This window comes from Heloderma suspectum, chromosome 6, assembly GCF_057233095.1.
Source record: "Heloderma suspectum isolate Gila_16-S chromosome 6, 16-S_ref, whole genome shotgun sequence".
NCBI classification, from domain to species: Eukaryota; Metazoa; Chordata; class Lepidosauria; order Squamata; family Helodermatidae; genus Heloderma; species Heloderma suspectum.
This window is the reverse complement of record NC_139463.1, coordinates 45,524,792-45,545,280: the sequence shown is the minus strand read 5'-3', so window position 1 is coordinate 45,545,280 and position 20,489 is coordinate 45,524,792. Positions and strand designations below refer to the sequence as shown.

Genomic DNA, 20,489 nt, shown 5'->3' with positions numbered 1-20,489 from the left:
TCTAGTAAGTATTTCTATATTTTCAGCTATACATATAAATCAGCATATGCACATTTTATGCAAATCTGCATCCTCTTTGCCAACGCGTCAGTGGCTGGGCCACCCCTGTCGACATTATTGAAATCACTGTAATAGGCTCTTTTAATTTTTCATTTGATTAATTTAATTTATGCTTTTACTTTAAATGTTCTGTAATATTTCTCTATGCATGAAAAATAATAAGAGTATAGTAATTATTGGTTTCTTTTTTGTAGGTAACTATATCTGCAGCTGTTCTCTGTTAGAACCACACTTCCCAGAAGCCACTAGGATAGAGTAGGCGGAGATTTCTCGTTTGAGTGATGGCCGCTTTCGCTAATTGTTCGAGCCCAGCGCCTGGATTTGCCCTATCAGCGCGCGGAACGAGGCGCCGGGCGAGAGTTTAGTGGGGCGAGGGAGCTGCTCCCTTAGTTGCGCGGTGGACTTAGTATCACATGGGAGTTTCTGGTGCTGAGCCGGGCAGGATCTGCGCTCCGGGCGATGGGTGAGCGAGCGCTGCTGTTTTGCGTTCTGTGCGCATTTGGGCACCGGGAGTTGGGAATTGGAAGTCAAGGCGTGCTGAGGACTAGGAACTTGTTTGGAGACGTATTCTTTTCGCTGGCACAACTTCGTAAAGAAGGGATCACGGTGGAAGTGAGGAAAGGGGACAACAGGGGAAAGAGGGGGAGTCTGGGAGGTCGTCGTTGGCTTTTTTTTGTTCTCCCCCCTAAACTATCTCTAAACTCTTATTGGCGTTAAGGTGCCCAAACTTGGTTGGAACGAAGATTTCTGTTCAGTGTGATCTTAAAAAAGAAAAGGAAAAAAAGGGGGGGGGGGAGGGAACGGAGAGATGCTTCTGCACATTTATGGGGGCATAACCTCCCCCCCCCTTTGATGTGTATTCATAGTTCTTTATTCAGTCGGTTTGAGCCCTCGTAGCCGGATGACTCAAAGCAGGTTGCAACCTTCTAGAAACCCAATAAAGTTCCGGCTTTCCATGAGTCGCCCTTGGAGGTCTTAAGTCATGGGAAACTACTCCGAATTCAAGTGCGTCCGTGTAGATCTGCTTTTTATCCCCGGCACCTTCCTTAGGGAGGGAAGAGGAAGCGGGTGTTTTATTTTCTATTTCCAGGCGAGGGTTATTTTCAGCGGTTGTACTCTTGAGAAGAGGATGGATGTGGGTGCGTGTGTTTTCAAACGTTGTGATTTCTTTAAACTTTTTTTTGCAGTGGAAATAATCTGGCCGGCCTCTATGCAAATCTCTTTCCCGTTCTGTGTGGCTCAGCATATAATTATTGGCAAGGATGATCTGCGATTAAGTTGTAAAAGTCACCGAGTTTGCATTTCAGAGCAGGTCGAGGAAAGAACAGAAGGCGGCAGAGGGAGTGTGCTCTGTCAGCTAGCCAATTTTTTTTGGAAACTGTCTTGGTGTTAACACAAAACAAGCCCCCCCCTCCCCTCCAACAAACACACACTTGGTATTCGGAACATCGTGTATGTCAACTCCATTCACGTGACCAGACCTTTATTTAACAGTGCCAGAAGTAACTCAAACTTTCTCTGAAGTTTTCTCGCGTTTTTTCCCAGTACTTAAAAGCCCCCCCCCCATCTTTTCTTGGCTAGCAGGGGCTTCCTGGTAATTTAGATCTTATTTCTCCTTCCCTTCTCCCCCCCTTTCCAATTGAGTAAATTTCAGCACTCTGATTTTGTCATCCATCTTCCTGTTGTGGTTTTTAATCTCTCGCTGCTCTCAGCTAATTTATTGTGTCAGCTATTAGCAAAAGCCACTCTTCTCTTCCCCCTTCGCCCCCCCAGTTCCCAGAAGACTCACTGGTTGCCTCTTCCCACACTTGCCCAGCCTCTGAAGAGTTAAAAAATATGATATTGAATGAAGTGTGTACACACAGTTCTGGTTCCATTGTACTCTGTCATTTCCTGTAAGTGGCTTGATCTACATTCTTTGAAGATCCTAAAGGCTTTGCTGCTTCCGCATAAGCCAAGAAATATTTCTGTAGGTTGTTGACCTTCTCTCTCTTCCCCCACGCCTCCCCGCCGCTGAATTTTTTTTTAATGAATAGTGTATCTGCCTGGAGGAATTGAGCAAATATTCCCACTCTTACTTTCCTCTGCTCCTATCAGCATACCCTGGAAGCCTGAGTGAGAGAAACGTTTGATGCTTGTGTGAGAACGAAAGAGAGATACAAATCGCAGTGAAACACAACCACATACTGTCATTGTTGGCAGAGTCAGAGTTGACCAGAAGCCAGGGAATTCTGAAAAGCCAGCAGGGCCCGTCTGTTCCAGTTTAGAATGGCATTGCGGGGTGGGGGGTGGGGGGGTTGTTTAATGAAATTGCCCGGGTTCACACGTACACATGCTCTGCCTTTCTTTCTTAGGCGCTCATTTTTTGTGTTCTCTGGGTGCTGCCCTGGAACTGTCTGACTCCCCATGGATACTTAGGCTGTGTTATCAGGGAGGTGTGTGCTCTCTCTCTGTTCTTCCTTTCTAAATTTTGTGACCAGGTATTTCAGATTTAGGACAGGAAGGCCTGGCGTGCTATGGTCCATGGGGTCACGAAGAGTCGGACACGACTGAACAACAACAACATTTCAGATTTGGCCCTGAGGATAACTGCGTTTTGCAGCCTGTATAAATTATACATCTGGAGAGTTTGTGGAACTTCTCTCTTACTCTGCATAACTTAATTGTGGTGTTTTTGCTCTATTCTGCCATTTTAAGAACATAAAAATAGCCCTGCTGGATCAGACCAAGGGTCCACCTAGTCCAGCGTTCTGTTCACACAGTGGCCAACCAGCTGCCGACTGGGAACCCACAAGCAGGGCATGAGCGCAACAGCACCCTCCTGCCCATGTTCCCCAGCCACTGGTGTACATAGGCTCACTGCCTCTGGTACTGGAGGTAGCACATAGTGATCAAAGCTAGTAGCCATTGATAGCCTTTTTCTCTAGGAATTGGTCCAACCCCCTTTTAGAGCCATCCAAATTTTGGCGTCATCTCTTCTGCATGGGAAGGGCAAGGGCGCTGAAGCCACACACCAATTACTGGAAGTATTTTTAGCCACTCTCCTGAGATTACAGAAGAACCCACAGTCCACATGCTTTCGAGGATATTGTTGCAGCTTTAAGGACTAGAAACTTGCTTTTCTTTCTTAAAAAGATAACCCTCCCCCCCATCTGCCCCCCCCCCGAGATTTCTCATGCAACTGCCAAACACTGTGCGCTTTCAATTCTTGTGCTCCTATGGAATCACTGTATTCACCCATTTCTGTATAGTAAAGTTGGCATCCCCTAGCAGTAAGAGCTGCACAGGTATGGGCATTCAGGGGTAAACTGTGCTTCCTAAATTTACCATGTGCTCTTGAACGGGATGAGGTCAATCGCACAGGGGCGTGTGTGTGCGCTGAGGAATGAGTGTGCTTCCTGGAAAGTTCTGTGGAGAGGCAAATTGGCATGATGGTCTTCTAACTTTCCAGGCGGCATTGCAACACCCATTTCTGTGGAATATCACGGTCTCATTGTTTCACTTCCTTATAAGTGGAACTGTGTTTAATACTTCTAACTGCACCTTGATTAAAAATGGGTTGGAAGCCAAATAAAGCTGTTGTGAGTGGGCCATAGATCTCCCTTCTCTAAAGAATGGCTTGGGCAGAGAGGGGTCCCCCCCCCAACTTTGGGAACAGATACAATGAGCTCATCGCCTCCGTGGCGCATCTGATTCCTATGATTCACCCTGAAGTTTTGAAACTGATCTGTGGCACTTCTCCTTAATTGTGTGTGGTTATTACAACTCTTTTTGTGTAACTTACTGGCACTGACAACTTCATTTCCCCATCTCATCCCCTGATGTTTTGGTATGTTTCTTGGGGCTTTCTTTGTTCTCAAAGTGGCTTTTTGTGGAAGAACAGTGTGCTTTTGTTTTTAACAGACCGCAGACTGCAGTTCTGTGATCTTTCCTCGGACTGCTTGCTCCATAAAAATTGCCTTTGTGGATCTGACCAAAGATCCTTCTAGCCCAGTATACTGTTTCTGTCAGCAGCCAGCCAGAAGCAGGGCATGAGTCCCTGTGTAGTTTGTTCCTGGCATCTGCTATTCAGAGCGAGATGATCCCTGAACATGGAGGTTCCATTTATCTTTGTGGCAATGAACCATAGAGATACCTGGTCCCCATGAATTTGTCTAATCCACTTTATAAAGCCATCTAAGCAGATTTCCTTACCTTGTGGCAATGAGTTCCATAAGTTAATTGGGCATTGTATGAAGAAGTTTTTCTTCCTTGGCTGTTCTGGATCCGCTGCTGCTCAGCTTCACTGGGCGACCTCTGAGTTTTAGGGGCGACAAAAGTTCCTTCTTTCCACATTATTGTTTTATTCCCATGATCTGAGACTTGGTTTCCCCATCTCTGAAATGGGCTTGATAGTAGTGCTGCTAGCCCTTGGGGAAGGGCTCGTAGCCCCAAAGATTTAAAGAGAGCCAGCGTGGTGTAGTGGTGAGAGTGTTGGACTGGGAGCTGGGAGATCCGGGTTCTAGTCCCCACTTGGCCATGGAAGCTCACTGGGTGACTTTGGGGCAGTCACTGCGTCTCAGCCCAGCCTACCTCACAGGGGTGTTGTTGTGAGGATAACATGGAGAGGAGGAGGATAATGTAAACTGCCTTGGGTTCCTTGCAAGAGGAGAAACGGCAGGATATAAATGCAATAAATTAATAAATAATAAATAAATTATCCCAGAGGGAAGGACAAATAATTGGGTTGAGGTCAGCACATTCCACTCTCTTTGCTGGGGTTGCAGAGGGAGGAACAGGCGAATACCCTGTCCATGTGTCAATTCCACAACTGTGCATGGAAAACAATTGTTTCTATTGAAGCCACCAAACTGCCACAGAGTCCCATGAGCAGCCATTTTACAAAAGGGGCTTGGGTCTGGGGGAGGGGGAAGCTGTGCTTTAAAAAAACAAACAAACTTTGTAAGAACAGGTGCTTTTGAGACTCTGACAGAGATTTGGGGCATCTCCACACCAGCCTAAAATCCTGCATTTAAAACGGGGCTTTCTGTTTCCGTTTTAAATGTAGGATCACAACCACTCCCTTTATATGCGCTTCCTCCCCCCCCTTCTCCCCGTATCTGAGTCTTCCATTCATTATCTTCCATTGATCTTGCTCCTCTTCTTGCCACTTTTCCTCTTTTCAGGGAGGGAACTCAAGCGGGACACAACAGGGGCAATTTGATAGCTCATTATCTGCAATCTATTTAAAAACGGAACAAAGGGCATTTGGTGCAGGAGTCTAAAGAGCCCACAAACTCCCACGAGGGAGCCCTCTCAGTCGCAGGATAAAAGCTCTGAGTGAAGAAAGCCCTGAAGTATCCCAACTGCATGAAATACAGAGCTGTGGTTTCTGATTTAAATCTTTACATAGGAGAGGTAGGGAGGCAAAGGGAAGGTCAGTTCTCTCTCCCTCCTCCCCTTGGCACCCCACTAATTCACCCGGGTCACTAAATGCACTCCATAAACCATGCAAAGCAAAGGGACAGATTCCTGCAGGCACACTTTGCTGTGGTGTTTTCATGTTTTCCCTTTGCACGCATGTTGTTCTCCTGGATTTGTAAGAGCTAGGAAGATACAGCCATAAAAAGCAGCCCAGTATGGACAGGGGTGGCACAGTATAATTTTCCCCACCCTGGCACCCTCCAGATCTGTTGGGCTAAAACTCCCACTGGCCCCATGCTGGCCAGGGCTGATGGGGGTTGTAGTCCAACACATCTGGAGGGCACTAGGTTGGGGAAAGCCACTGTATTATTTTGTGGAGTCCAGCTGTTAGATTTGAAATTTTGACAAACTTATCATAAGGCTGTGGCATTAAGACAGGTCTGAAAAGAGAGGCATGTGCCCTCCCCCATTTCCCCAGCTTTTTCTAAAAGTGTGGCACTGGCGCCATGCTGAGAAGGGAAGCACTCTGTATATGCTTGGAGGCTTATTATATCTTTCTGATATCCCAGCTGTTCCTTTGAGGAAGGGGCTTGGTATGATGATCTTGAGAATATGAATCGTGTGTGAAGTTGTAGCAGAGACAGTAAAATATGGAGGGGGGAGGAGAAGAGGGGGAGCTAAATGGGTGTGGCTAAGGGACATGGGGTGTGGCTAAAAGGACAAGAGCACCTGTAAGCAATTATGCCACCCACTTTTCTTATAGCAATGGGAGCATGTAATTTGGGGCCAGTTTCTACTCTGTTGGCCAGAACGCACCTTCCAAACCCTCTAAGGTTGTCCAGGGCTTGAACACTATTCATAAATCAAATTTTGGGGGTTGGGGAATGGTGAGCAACAGATGCTCTCTGCTGTCTTTTACTAATATTTGTTGGGAATCATTAGAAAGGCAAGTCCAGCCCCAGGCAGACAGACAGAATCAACTGCTGAAGATCCACTGCGTGTCTTCCTTCCTGAGCATTTCCCCAGCTCTGTTTCTAATCTAACTTGTTTGGGTTTTATGGGTGTCTTTTCTGCCTCCACTCCCCAAATCTGTTCACATCTCTTGTTGTTTTTCCTTCCGATGTGCCCCCTGGCATCGAGAGGAGTGGGTTGCCAGTGCCCCCTCCCCTCCTGCCTTCTGAATTTCTGTTGTGAGCCTTGCGAAAGAGGCCAAGCAGATTCCCCCCCCCCCGCTTTTGTTTCCTGAAGTTGTCATCATGTCCAGTAATCCTCTCAGAAGCTGGACTTGTTTTGGCTGCCGTGTGCCATGATCTCATACTCAGAGAACACTAAACTGGGAAGATTTTTCCCTCCTTCTTTTTAAAAAATCCCCCCCCCCCACTGCCTCTTTGTACAGTATGTGAGTGTTTTGTATGAGCTCACTGACCCCACAGGGAGGGAGAATGACATACAAACCGATTTAGCAAACATGAGCTGGAAGTGGATGTTGGGGGCAGAGATGGCTAGAAACAATCCAATGCTTGGCCTTTTTTCTTTTTCTGGAGAGAGACTGATTCTTCCTCTACTCATGGACCAAAGTGGTCCTCTCAGATTCTCAGTTCTTGCTCACCTCGCACTCTCTTTTAAAGGGCTCTGGGCATGTCAGGTGCTGGGACCCTGCTGTTTAAGCTGAGAATGTAGCTGTGATTGTGGGTGTCTTTTATTGAGAGAGCCAGTGTGGTGTAGTGGCAAGAGTGTTGGACTAGGAGCTGGGAGATCTGGGTTCCAGTCCCCACTCGGCCATGGAAGCTCACTGGGTGACTTTGGGCCAGTCACAGACTCTCAGCCCAACCCACCTCACAGGGTTGTTGTTGTGAGGATAAAACGGAGAGGAGGAGGATAATGTAAGCCGCCTTGGGTTCCTTGCAAGAGGAAAAAAGGCGGGGTATAAATGCAATAAATAAATAAACAAACAAATAAATAAATTATTGGTTTCCTTTCCTTGTTGTGTGAACAGGGCAATTATCTATATGAAGCAATATGGAATTAATCCCACGAATGCAGAAGGGGTTGGTGACACTGGGGCCAGCCCAAGCAACTCTTAAGTTGGGCTGATGACTGATTTAAGAAGTCTTGGATGACTGTTCTGTCTTCTGGTCGATTGGTTACATTTAGAATTGCATATTGCCAAACTCCCCAGTATAGACTGCCTTATCGAGGTACTGAAGGAAGTGTGAGAGCTTATAGTTCAGTGAACAAAAGCTGTTCCTTGTTGGTAAAAAAGGAAAGGCCTTCTTTAACATGTTCTGGTCCAATCCTTTTGCCAGGTCTTTTGAGGCTCAGAACCTGGGAAGTAAAGAGCTGTGCCTGGCAAATCAGAGAGTGGAGTCTGATGGAATGGGGTGGAGCTTAGTCTTGGCAGCAACAGCAGGTGAAATAGGGGTGGAGTCTAGGGGTACCTGTTAGGGGCAGAGGATGGCACGTGGCCAATTGAAGTTGAGCCTGATGAACGTGGGAGGTAGAGCAAATAGCAAAAGCATCAGCAGTGTAATGGCCGCTCACAGGGATGCAGCCCTGGCATTTTTTTTTAATTAGCAGGGACTCTGATGTCATCTGCCACCTCCCCTCAGAATTTCCTGTTCCCTCTCAGCTTAGCTGCAAACAAGGCAGTAGCTAGGGGGAAATGAATTTCCCTAGGAACAATATATTGTTCCTTGTTGTCATGCGAAGTATTTGGGTCTAGCTTGCTCCTGAATGAGCAATTAAGACCCATGAGTGTTACAAAAAACTTGCTCCTGGTGGAGACCTAACTGCTAGAAGTGGTTTGTTGATATAGATCAACACCTCTGCCTGCATTTTTGGATTCTTTGGTGGGGGGGGGGGCTGTAGAGACTGTCATGATGAGTGCCTGCCCGCCAGAATATACCACTGTGCCACTGAAAAGCACTCCAAGCAAAAGAACTCCATATCTTATCAAAGGCTAGCGTTACTAGAACTCCTGAGGCTCAGATCCTGAAATACAGGGGGTGGAGCTTGGAAGATAGGAGGTGGTGCCAGGCAGATCCTGGAGCAGAATTTGGTGGGATAAGGGCGGAGCTTATTGGGGCCTGGAATGGGCAGAGAAGGACACCTGGTCAGGAGAAGAACCTGGCTGTGAATGGTGTCCTACTGATGTATCCTGGTTAAAGTGTGTGTGTGTGACTAATAGCAGAGCTCTTGTGCCAAGCAGAAAATAGCCCCCTGCCTCCTTGATAGTTCTCGCCCCACACCCTGAGATGTTCTCTTTCCCACCAGAGACCTTGAGAAGGAGGCTGAAGCTTTGAGTCAAACTCTAAGTAGCCCTTCAGGTGTTTTGACCTGAAACTTGCATCAGCCCTAGCCAGCATAGCCCAGGGTGAGGGATGATGGGTGTTGTAGATTAAAACATTTTGAGGGCTACAAGGTGCCCACTCATGCCCTGAGTAGGCCAGAACAGCTTCAAGATAAGCAAGTGTGCAACACTGATTTGCAGCCCTGTCTCATTAAGATTTATCTCTGCAATTGGCTGGTTCCCACCAATGGATCAACTAAGGATTTCTGTGTTGCATTTCAGAACTAAAAGGTTCTCCCAAAGCAGCTTACAAACTGCAAGATTACAAATATAATACCAAAGAACAGCACATTAAAGCCATGCTACTGTTCCATAAAATGGAATAAGCAAAAGAGCAGCAGTTGAACATCGGAAGAGCCCTGCTGGATCAGACCGAGCGTCCATCTAGTCCAGCGTTCTGTTCACACAGTAGCCAACCAGCTGCCCACAGGAAACCCACAAGCAGGACACCAACGCAGCAACATCCCCAACAGCACTTCTGTCCCGATTCATCTGCTGCCCCACCCATAGCACTTGCCTGGATTAACCTTCAGCTTGTTTCCCCTCATCCATCCCAGAACAGCCTCCAGACCCCTGTTCAGAAGTTTCACAGCCTCCCTGGGATCAGTAGATGGAACTGAGAGGTAGAACTGTGTGTGTCATCCACACATTGATGACAGTTTAGCCTAGGGGTGGGGAATGTGTGGCCCTCCAGATGTTGTTGGACTACAGCTCCTATGATCCATCACCATTGGCCAGGGACTGATGGGAGTTGCAGTCCAGCAACAACTGGAGGGTGACATGTCCCCTGTTGCTACATTAGGTCAAACCTCTGGATGACTTTTCCCAGCAGCTTCATGTAGGTGTTAATCAGCATGGGGGACAGGATGGAACCCTGTGATACTCAAAGGCTGATGGGCATGAAGTAGAAGTCCCCCCACACCACCAAATGGGTATGTCCCACCACAAAGGTAACACTGTGCTTCTCAGCTCCAGTCCAACCAGGCAGCCCAGAAGGATCCCATGGTCAATGGTGCTGAAAGATGCCTAGAGGTCCAGGAGAACTAACATGATCACACTCCCTGAATCACTTCCCCGGTACAACTCGTCAACCAGGGTGACCAGAGCTGTCTTCCCCTGTAACTAGGCCAGAAGCCACATAATCAGTAACCCCCCAGACTGCCTGGCTTTGAGATGCCACTACCCTCTCCATAACCTTGCTTAGGAATGGAACATTCCACACTGGGTGATACTTGTCCAGAACCATAGGATCCAAGCTTGATTTTTGCTCTGCAGCACAAGTCTTGGCAGCACCCCTTTAAGAGTGGTCGGCATGAGCCCTTGCCCTTAATGAAGCTTTCTTTACTTCACAGGCCTGGGCAGTAACCCTGGCAGTCTTTAGGAGCCAGGAAGGGCAAGGGTCTAGATCGCAGGTGATAGGTCTCAAACTTCCAAGCGGCTTGTCCACATTCTCAAGTTGCACAAGCTGAAAGATATCCAAAACAACTTGGCCAGATAGCGTCCTGGCTGTATCCCTATCTGATACCATCGAAACGACAGTGTTTTAAGTCGGTACAGATATGTACCATATTAATCAGTAGGATAGTTGATTCAGGGTGCAATCCTATGCATGTTTAGGCAGAAAAAAGGCGTACAACTCCCAGCATTTCCTCACCAGCATGGTTGGCTGGGGGATGCTGGGAGTTATAGGACTTTTTTCTGTCTAAACCTGCATAGGAGTGCACTCTAACCTGCTAATTTTTGAAAGCTAGATTAAATAGGACAATATTTTCATGAGCAGCAGTGAAATATGCATGTGATCAGATTGGTGTACCCCAAACTGAAAACAATAAATCTGGAATTGCTTACTGTTTCTTTTGATCGGGGGAGATCTATGCTGCATGTGTCCGATTGGTCCATCTTCCCCTCTTAATGGTGCCTCGAATCCACTGTTGTGCATTCCTTCACGGCTGGCTAAAGTGAGGCCATGAATTGCTTCCTTCATCCCCACCCCTTCCGCAGCTACTATCTGTGAAAGTTCCTCCCCGGTGTTTTGTTTCGTTAGGATGTGAAATTCTGTATTTAACAGTGCTGGTGGATGGCACAGTTGGAACTTTGTCCTACGGTCTGGCCTGACCTGCTGGTAACCCCCTAATCCTGATCTCTCTGCGGGCTGCTTATATGGAGGAGAAAAGAATTTTGTTGCCACCATGACTCATGCGGTCCTCAGCTTCTCTGAAGTGCAGTCAGGAAAAGGATGGGGCTGGGGGAGAAGGCTAAGGCAGCCCCCGCCATGCAGTGGATTCTGTGGTGGAGATGTGAAGAATCAGCTGCTGGTCCCCCCCTCCCCTGCTCCTTGCTTGGGTTCCCGGTTACCGCTGACCCATGCAAGGTTCAGGCTGGTGACCTGGACAGATGAAGGCCTCCTGTGCCCCATTACTAATCTCCCCTCACTGTTGGCATGTAATTCCTTAAGCTGTGGTAGGATGTTTTGTGACTGGCTCAAGTAAGGGACTGACGTTTCACGAAAAGGACATGGGTGGCTAGAAATATGGGGGAAGACGAAGGGGAAACAGTGAGATGAGTACATTGGGCACTTCTACCCTCTTCCTTCCACCCCCCCCCGCAACACCCCCCCCATCACCCCCCCCCATCACCTCCTCTCTGTCATATGTTGTCAGACACAGCCTTATTTTCCTATTGGGAGGAAAGTTCATCAGAATTTAGATTGCAAACTCATTGGGGTAGCAACATGAGTCACCAGTTTATGTAACTCGGCTGAGTAACTATGTAGAGTGATGACCATATAGAAGTTGGGGCCGGCACCAGACTTTGGTGGGCCCTCAGGCACGGCACTGTCGACGTGTCCTCCCGCTGTCAAACTTTTGCCCGCACTGGCCATATCGTTCGCCGACCGAGCAGGGCCTCATCCAATGGTATTTTCCGGGGCAAGCGGTGACAATGTTTGATGGGAGCATAGCTGACTGCCAGCTCTGCTCCCATTCGGACGCACAGCCTCCCGGCGTAGAAACATGTTGTGTGAGGGCTGGTGAGGTGAGTGGCTGGCTGCTTTGGCTTCTGCATTGGCCAGCTGCCATCTTAGTTTACCTCAAATGCCAACATAATCTTAGATGGCAGCCCAGCATGGAGTTGAGCGGCTTGACTCCCCCAAAGGTGCTGCTGCCCACTAGGGAAACATGTCTGTGCCACGGGATCAGCATAGTCAGGGAGCAGGTGGGCCCTTGGCAGCTGCCCAATCATGCTGACCCCTGATGCTCGTCCTGATACAAATAATATTTTTGTAGCCCCCTCTAAATAACAGCGTCTCTTAATTTATCTTCTTTCTTCAGTGGCTATGCCCGCTCTCCTCCTTTCCACCCTCTCCCCTGTAAACAAGATACCTGCATGTAGCGCTATCAATGCAGAAAGTGAATTGACTTTGGGAATCAATCTGAAGTTGCTTATTCTTGAGAAGGTTCAAGGTCCGTATAATGGCTTCCAGGCTTTCCGCTTTCTGAGAACAGCTGAATTTGGCTTTCTTGGAGAAGATGCAAATGGAGTTAAGAAAAGGCTGGTGAAGGGTGCAGAAGGCACCTTATAATATCGCCCAGTGCTGTTTTGTTTTGGATGGTGATCATGAGCATTTTGAATATACAAAGCTCTCCACAAATATTACCTCAGTGATCCTCTCAACAATCCTGTACGGTATGTCAGTATTGCTGTCCTCATATTGCAGATGAGAAACTGAGGAAGGTAGAGTGTGGGTCACCTCAGGGGTACAATGAGATTGTGGCCGAGGTAAGATTAAAATCCAGGAATTCTCCTCTGCAAATCTTGGTGTTTGAATATTCCCCCAGATACTCTGTGAGTACTTAATATTCATCAAATACTTGATGCCTGTATTTGACATGTGGTGATGTTTGAGTTCAGTAATTGCCATTTGGCAGCATTTGATAACTGACACGAAATGGCGTTTTTGACTGTTGGCGTGCGATGGTATTGGACTGCTGATATTCAGTGGAATTCAGTACTTGACAGTTGACAGCTGTGACTTTCATATTTCACACTTGCCAAAAACAAGACAAGATGTCCCCATGTTTGAAGTGCTGAGGTAAAAGTGTGCGCTTACTCTTGAGTTTAATTTTTGACATTTCTCCTTGTTTCAGTGGTCCTCCTTCTAAAATCAGTATGGAATGAAAGGCCAGATTAACATAAGATGGTGAGAACACACAGCCACGGACACCAGGGTCACGCAATCCAATGAACTGACAGGGATTTTATTGTTGGAGGTGATGTGGACGGGGCCTGTACCCCGTAGTGCAGTCCTCCCCAACCTGGTGCCCTCCAGATATGTTGGACTACAACTCTCATAATCCCTGACCATTGGCCATGCTGACTGGGGTTTATGGGAGTTGCAGTCCTCTGCAGTCACCTCTGATATATTCATTTTTGTAAGTGGCCTCAGACATTTTTGGGAGAGATGGGATGGCTATGTAATAGATTTCTGTCTGCTGGGGGATTCAGCCTGTGTACTACCAACCACCCAGCTCTGGCAAATTGTCTCGGGCCACCTCTGGCTGGGTGGAACCTCTAAGGAGACCAGGCTGTTAAGGAAACTCCTTGCACCTATAGGCCTGAGTCGGTCTGGTGATATTCCTTGTCTTCTATAAAAGCTTCGAGTCAAGCTTTCTCACTGGCCCGAGTAGCAAGGAGACCTGTTCTTGCCAGGGCCAGCTCTGCTATTAGGCAGAATGAGGCCATCGCCTCCCGCAGCAGATGTTGTGGGGCGGCAGCCACCTGAACTCCCCAGCTAATCTCCTGTTTGAGGATGGAGTTGTGTATGCCATACAGCTTGTCCCAGGCCCCCAAAATTAGCTTCAGCTGTGGTGGTAGACATTACCCCATTGGCAGTGTTGAAGTAAGATTCAACTTCCAGTCCAGCTGGCTTCTGTATATGGAAAGGAGAGGGGGCGCCATCTTTCCCATTGCCTCAGGAAGCGAATGGTCTTGGGCCAGTCCTGGCTGTTGCCCCCCGCACGCCACATCTTTGTCTTTGCTTCACTGTGCTCCAGTGGAGGCTGTTGGCGCCACACCTTGGGTAGCTCCTCTGAAACCTGAAGCGTATTCACTACCCCACTGATGTCAGAGCCACCAGCCCCCACTGCTCTGCCCTCCATTGCACATGGGAGTCAACTCTGGTGAATGCGTGTCCCGGACTTAGGCCTGACCATACTTGGAACAGGCGCCAGAGGCTACATGCGTTCCCAAATACAAGAGAAGAGAATTTTGTGTTGGGAGTGGGGCCTCGGAGGGCTTGATCGCGGCAGTTGGTCGAGCAGCGTCTAGGAGGGAAGGATGTGGTTGCTGGGGGTGCGGTTCACACTATTCAGGAAACCACCTCGAAAGTGAAAGCGGAAGCTCGGCAGTCCTGCCCGTCTGCCAGAATACGCTCTTGTCTGCGTGGAGATGCATCTCCAAACAGGAAACTGGTGAGCTACATACGTCAAAGCAGGCATCTCTTCTAGGAAAGCCACTCCTGTTGCCGGGGTGCCTACGTCTTCGCCGGAGGGCCCTTCTTGGAGCCAAACACTACCTCCTCTCACAGGCCTGGCTGGGATTTCTTGTTGCGAACAGTGTCACACTTACCACCAGGTGTGGTCCGTAGCAGCCAGAGTTAGAGAGTTTGGGTTCCACTGAGGCCAAAGGAGTGGGAGATGAACGGAGCTGATTCGTGGGGTGCAAAAAGCCTCGAGGACAGGGCTTTGAGTTGTCACCTTGGTTCCTGAAGAGGCAACCAGCAGCTGAAAGCAGGAGTGTGCTGGGATGAGCCGGGGGCTGTGCAATGGGGGGAAATGGTATTTGAGAAGCCTGGTAGCAGGGACTGAGGTCTGTAGCATCTGGAACAGCAGAAACGTTGCTTCAGCAGCCGCTAGATCTCAGACGAGCCCTTCCATGTCTTGAGCAGGAGTTGCAAGAGATTGAAAAGGGGCAGAATTCAATCTTTGAGATGGGTGCTATGAATTTGCTGGGAGGCCTCAGGGAGGCTTTTGCTGGCCTCAGCCAGACGCCTCTAGGGGAGCATAAGAAGCTGCTTTACGCTAGGCCAGGCTCTTTGTCCATCAGTGCTGAGGGATTGAACCTGGAACCTTCTGTGTGCAAAGCATCACTCTGCCACTTCAGCTGGTGCCCTTCCCCAAGGGAGCAGAGAGCTGTAGGTGATGGGCTAAGCAGTGCAGAAAGATCAGCATCTGGCAACCTACCCTTTGCCTCGCAGAGGGCTTCAGGGGGTTTCTCCTCCTCAGTCTCCCTCAGATGGATTTGGACCCTGCAGGAATTTGGGTTTGGGTCCCTCTGGCTCAAGATCTCCAGACCTGAGGGGCTGGGTCCATGACACCCCTCGTCTGAGTCTTTGGCTCACAACAGCTTTCTGTTCTTCTCCCTTGATGCAGCACCCAGCCTTAAAGGCAAGCGGAAAAAGAAGAGCATCCCCATGGCAGAGAGCGAATCTGAGAACACCTGGGGACTGTACCCAGCAGAAGAACCTGCAGGGGGAAGTCCTGGTGAGGAGGAGCATCAAGGCGCTCCGGAGAAGCCGGACCAAGCGGTGAGTGAAAATAATGATAAAGTCACGATGAAAGCAAAGGGTTGAATCTTAACAGATGATGTGTTCCTTCCACGTTTTAGATCTTGGCCTCTGCATCTCATATCTAGGTTTTAGGCCAATCTCTAGGTGATTTGGGTACATCTTATTGTTAGACTGCAGCTCCTATCATTCCGATGGTCAGGCTGGATGGAAATGATGGGGGAGTTGCAGTCCTAAACATCTGGAGGTCCCAAGTTGGGGACGGCTGACTTAGTGCCATGAATGACCATGGCAATTTACAAGCTAACATAAGGTGTGTGTGGGGTGGGGTGGGGACAAAAATAGATCTCAGCTTTGAGCACTATAAAATCTAAATTTCAACAACAGTGGGGACAACAGAGAAAGTGGCGTGATAGGAAGAATGTGTACTGATGCAGTTAGTTAGTTACACTTCAATCCCACCTTTCCGCCAAGTATCATGGGGGCAGAGAATGCAATGGTCCTGCCCCTCTACTCATAACTTTACAACAACCCTGTGTGGAAGGTTAGTGACAGGCCCAAGCTCACCCAGTGGGCGTCATGGTTGGGTGCAGATTTGAAGCTGGGTCTTTGGGTCTAAATCTGGCACACTAAGGCTGCATATGCATATAATGCTATACCAAAGCAGACAACTTCTGGCCCTCCTGATGTACTGGACTACAACTACCATCAGCTCTAGTCACCATAGCCAATGGAGTTGTAGGCCAAAACATCTGGAAGGCCCACTGCTGTGCTAAACCATGCTATAGCACAGCCTTTCCCAACCTGGCACCTTCCAGTTGAACTACATCTCCTAATATTCCTGACCCACTGGTCATGCTGGCCTGGCCTGATGGGAGTTGTGGCCTTGCATTTGTTTTGGACTTCAAGTTGCCCACCCCTGGTCCAAAACATTCCCCCTAATACATGGGTTTAGTATGGAAGTTCACCTAAGATACTCATTTCTTTGCTAAGATAATGCATTTTATTGTAATTTTCACAAATATATGCATTTTTGCATGCATGATTTCTGAATATACACATTTTCTATGCATTTTCAGATTGGAGAATTCCATTGCAGCATTTGGAGAACTGCAAATTTTTAAGGATATCTGAGTTCGTTTGCATATTGGGTTGAAAGAGAGAAATGTGAACTGAACAAATTTCTCCCCAATCGCTAGTTTAGGGATAATGTGAAACCGTAGGGTAACTGTAGTTTGAGCTTCCTGCCATAGAGCAGGCAATCCATCACTTAGAGCTGCTTCTTTGCTTCCCCCCCACCCATCTTTTCAGCCCTCAACTTTATATGTTCATCCCCATCTCCATGGTGCAGTAGCCCTTGAGATGGAGTGATGGCTCTAACTGTGGTTTATCAAGGCTCAGTGAATTCATGTTATGTCTGAACCCAACCAGCATTTCCCCCCCTTTTAATGGAATGGGTTGTATGTCTGGTTGTGACTGAATTTCAGTGGCAACAAAATTGGAGTTGGAGGAAAACATGGAATTTCAGAAATTCCAAATTTAAATTTACATCTCTTCACATTTATATCTAGTACCAGATTTTGAATTTTGCCTATATTTTGTTTCAGCCTAGGAAAAACTAGCAACATGCTCCCTCCTTGAGACTCATGTTAAAGATGGGTAAACTTTGGCACAGCAAGTGTGAAATTAAAGGTCCTAGAATCCTGTAGAAGGGCTGGCATTAGGACCCAGGAGTTCTGACACAAATCTGCACCATAAGACAATCCTTCCAAGCACGATTGGAATCTAGATTCCTGGAGTGCCAGTTGCTGATTTGCGCATGATGTATTTTGTATTCCTACAAACACGAACGGGAGCTTCCTCTCCCCTTTGCATTCTGTTTCTTCGATGGCAATAACTAGCAGGTGATGGTGAGTGATATAAAAAGGAAAGGAAGGAATGGTTGCTCCATTGAGGTGATCTGCCTGAAGTTGCGCTGTGACCCATCAGCTGAAGACAACTGGTGTAGAATCCTGGTGACATGAAATGGCAAAAAGTTACATTTGGCCCAGTAATGCTGGCTTCCTTCAAACGGCATTTTGCAAATTGGGAGCTAGTTGGGGGATGCATTCTCCCCTCCCCTTCCTCTTCTCCCTTTTCTTTCCTTGTCTACATTAACCATGGTTCAGCATTAGATCAGCACTAATGCAATCTGTGGTTCATGCTAACCAGAGTGCCCATCTTAACTGGAGTTTACAAATCTCTGTTAAGATGGGAATCCTGGTTAGCACTGACCATGATTAATTAACGTTGGTGCAGATGTGTTGCTAAATCATGGTTAAGACTAACAAGGGAAGTGGGGGGAGGATGAAGCCTGTGTTGTTGAAGCTGGCTCCCAGAGCAAATGGATGGTAGGAAGCCAACCTTAACATCTGCACTAGAAATGTATATGTATTTGCTCCTTGCTCCTTCATTTTGGGCCTGCTTCCATGATCACTTATCCTGGGATAACAGTTCTGGAACTTCATCTTCTAAATTGTTGACTTATTGTAGGTGTGATTTTGAAGTTGAAGCAAGTTGATGAGCAAACCAGTTCAAACATATCTTAACAAGCTGAGAAGCTAAGGTTGTTAGCTTTGGAACAAGCCAGGATCATAAACCAACCATGGCTTAAGATCCTGGCTTGTTCTGAAGCTGGTAACCATAGATTCCTGTTTCACCCAATCTGTGAAACTATGGTTAATTAGAGACTTCCTGGTTTAATTGTGGCTCATGTGAAGGGAGGAGCAGAGGGGTTGCATGCATGGATCGTTCAAAGCAGCTCTAAGTTCCCTGGTACAATTAGGGGTTTGTGACACCACTCCTATTGTTGTGGCATTTAGAAATGTCTGTGTTGGCAGTGAGTGTTTTTGTGTTTTTTGCCCAGGGCTGCAGGTGGGTTTAAGTAAGAAATGGAGGAAAACTGTCAAAATTTCCAAGCCAGAGGTGTTAACATGAAACTGAAAATGCAAGTGTTTTGTATGTTGGGGAGAAAAAACCTTTGTGCACTTCAGAAATGAGTTCTCTGTTGCCAAGAAATAACACTCTCTCCTGAGAAATAGGTTATTGGGGAAAATCCTCTCTTCTTTGTCTCACCGTGACCCCCTGGGCAAAGAGAATCTGCACCAAATGAATTGTGCAGAATTTGGATTGCTTTGGTGAGGAGCAGGGCATACTCTTCCACAGCTATTGTGGCTGACATTTCTAGCTGTTGATGCCTAATCTTCTCCTTGATCGCTCTCCCTTCCTCAATTCAAGAAAATAAAAATAAAATCTAAATGGTTTGACAACCTGAATAATAAATGTGGAGTCAAATTTCATTTGGAACACAGGCATGGGGCATGGAGAAGGCATAGAAAACGGGACAGAGGCTGGTGGTGGTGGTCCCATCTAAGCACCTGGGAATCTCCCATAATTGCTTCTGTGTCTTCTGCCCAGCAGTCTTGACATATCCACCCTGCCAAGCAAAACTGGCTTGAGGTCCAGCTCAAACAGAACCCACCAAATTGCCACTTAGGGTGCAATCCTGTGCGATTGCAGCCAGTAAGACGGAAGGCTCCGAGGCTTCTGAAGAAGGCATGCCCTGCCGGGCTGATGCTGGCAGGATGGGAGGAAGATGGAGGTGATTTCACCTCTTGCTCTTCCATAAATAAAATCAAACTCTAGATGGGCTCCTGAGCCTATCTAGCTTGCTTACTTGTGGTGAGCAGGGGCGTGTGACAGAGAGGTGCCACGGTACTTCAGATCCCGGCCTCTCCTCGCCCACCAGAATGCCCTTTTTTCTTTCTTCCCGAAGCCAAGTTTGCAGCTTTGGGAAGTAGCCACTCGAGTAGCCATTCTTTCAGCAACAGCTGCAAGGGGACAGGGGGAGGGCTCAGAACCCAGAATCCCCCTCCCGAGGTCATTCTCTCAGGTCCATAAGATTCCTGTCTTAGCGTCCATTTATAACGATCCAGGCCTAGGAAGGTACTGCAGAATTCATCTCTCACCTCGCAGTTGTATAGTACCTTTTGTTCAAGCAGTTGAGGGTGGCATCACCCCCCTCCCCACCTGTTTTATCCTCACAATAATCCTGTGAGGTAGGTTAAGCTGGGAGACAGTGACTGGAACCAAGCGCACACAAAAAAGAAGAGAGAAGTGATTCTGAAAGTGCCTGAAATATTTATTCTGCTCAACATGTTTCAGAAATACAATTCCTTCTTCAGGGGAACTCCTCCTTGAATTAGTTTCAACAAAGGAAGGAACAGAAGGGCTCATTCCTGCCTATTTGTGGGAGGGTGAGTGAAAGCCCCTGAAGAAGGAATTGCATTTCCGAAATGTGTTGGGCAGAATAATAAGTATTTTGGGCACTTTGAGAAATGCTTCTCTCTTGTTTTTGTGCAGCATCCAGTGCTTTTCTGTTCTGCTGATTGCAGAACCAAGGTCACCCAGTGAGCTTCATGCCTGAGCAGGAGTTGGACCCTGGAATACTGTGACCCAGTCGTCCCCTGGGCCACACTGAGTGTCATTGTTAGATCAGCGTGGTTCATAGCAGACAGTGATTTTAGAAGAGTTGAAAGTAGTGTGATGCAGGAATATTTGCCTTTAGTGTACACATGAATGTATGTTTCTTTTGAGCTGCCAGAAGCGCTGGTCAAGCAGGTTTTGGAAACAATAGAAACACCTGCAAGAGCTGTTTGACCAGAGCTGATGGTGGGAATGAAGCCTGTATCATATTACCTCTGATAGACTGGGGTGGAAAGGGACTGTTTTCTCTCTCCAGCAACGCTTCCTAATTCTCATAATCTATGCCGAGTTGCAGACTCCAGATTTCCTAAGGGCAGAATCTGGATACACCCATCCCATCGGTGGGAAATATACCATGGAAGAGCACTTCAAATGCTGTCAGCTTGGCAGTCTTGCTGGTTCAGAATTAGCTTCGTTTGAAAAGAAAACCAGTCCCATAAATAGCGCCACAGCTAAAATAACACGTCTATCGTGAGCGGGGAAAATAATAGAAAGGAGCAGAAGTTCTGGGAGCTGAGCAGCTGCCTTGACCAAAAATAGCAACAAGTTTTATAACTCTGGAAAATTTAGAACAAACAAACGCAAAACGTT

General features: G+C 47.5%; 1 protein-coding gene across 1 annotated transcript in view; it reads left to right on the top strand.

The window, feature by feature from the left end:
* The first annotated feature begins 448 nt into the window (after positions 1–448).
* The window catches only part of ARID5A (AT-rich interaction domain 5A), a 33,582-nt gene continuing 13,541 nt past the window's right edge, over positions 449–20,489 (top strand). The window contains exons 1-2 of the mRNA XM_084804132.1: positions 449–523; positions 15,241–15,395. Of these exons, the coding sequence (XP_084660258.1) occupies positions 520–523; positions 15,241–15,395 (159 nt within the window). The 5' untranslated portion in view covers positions 449–519. The remainder of the gene's footprint in view (positions 524–15,240; positions 15,396–20,489) is intronic.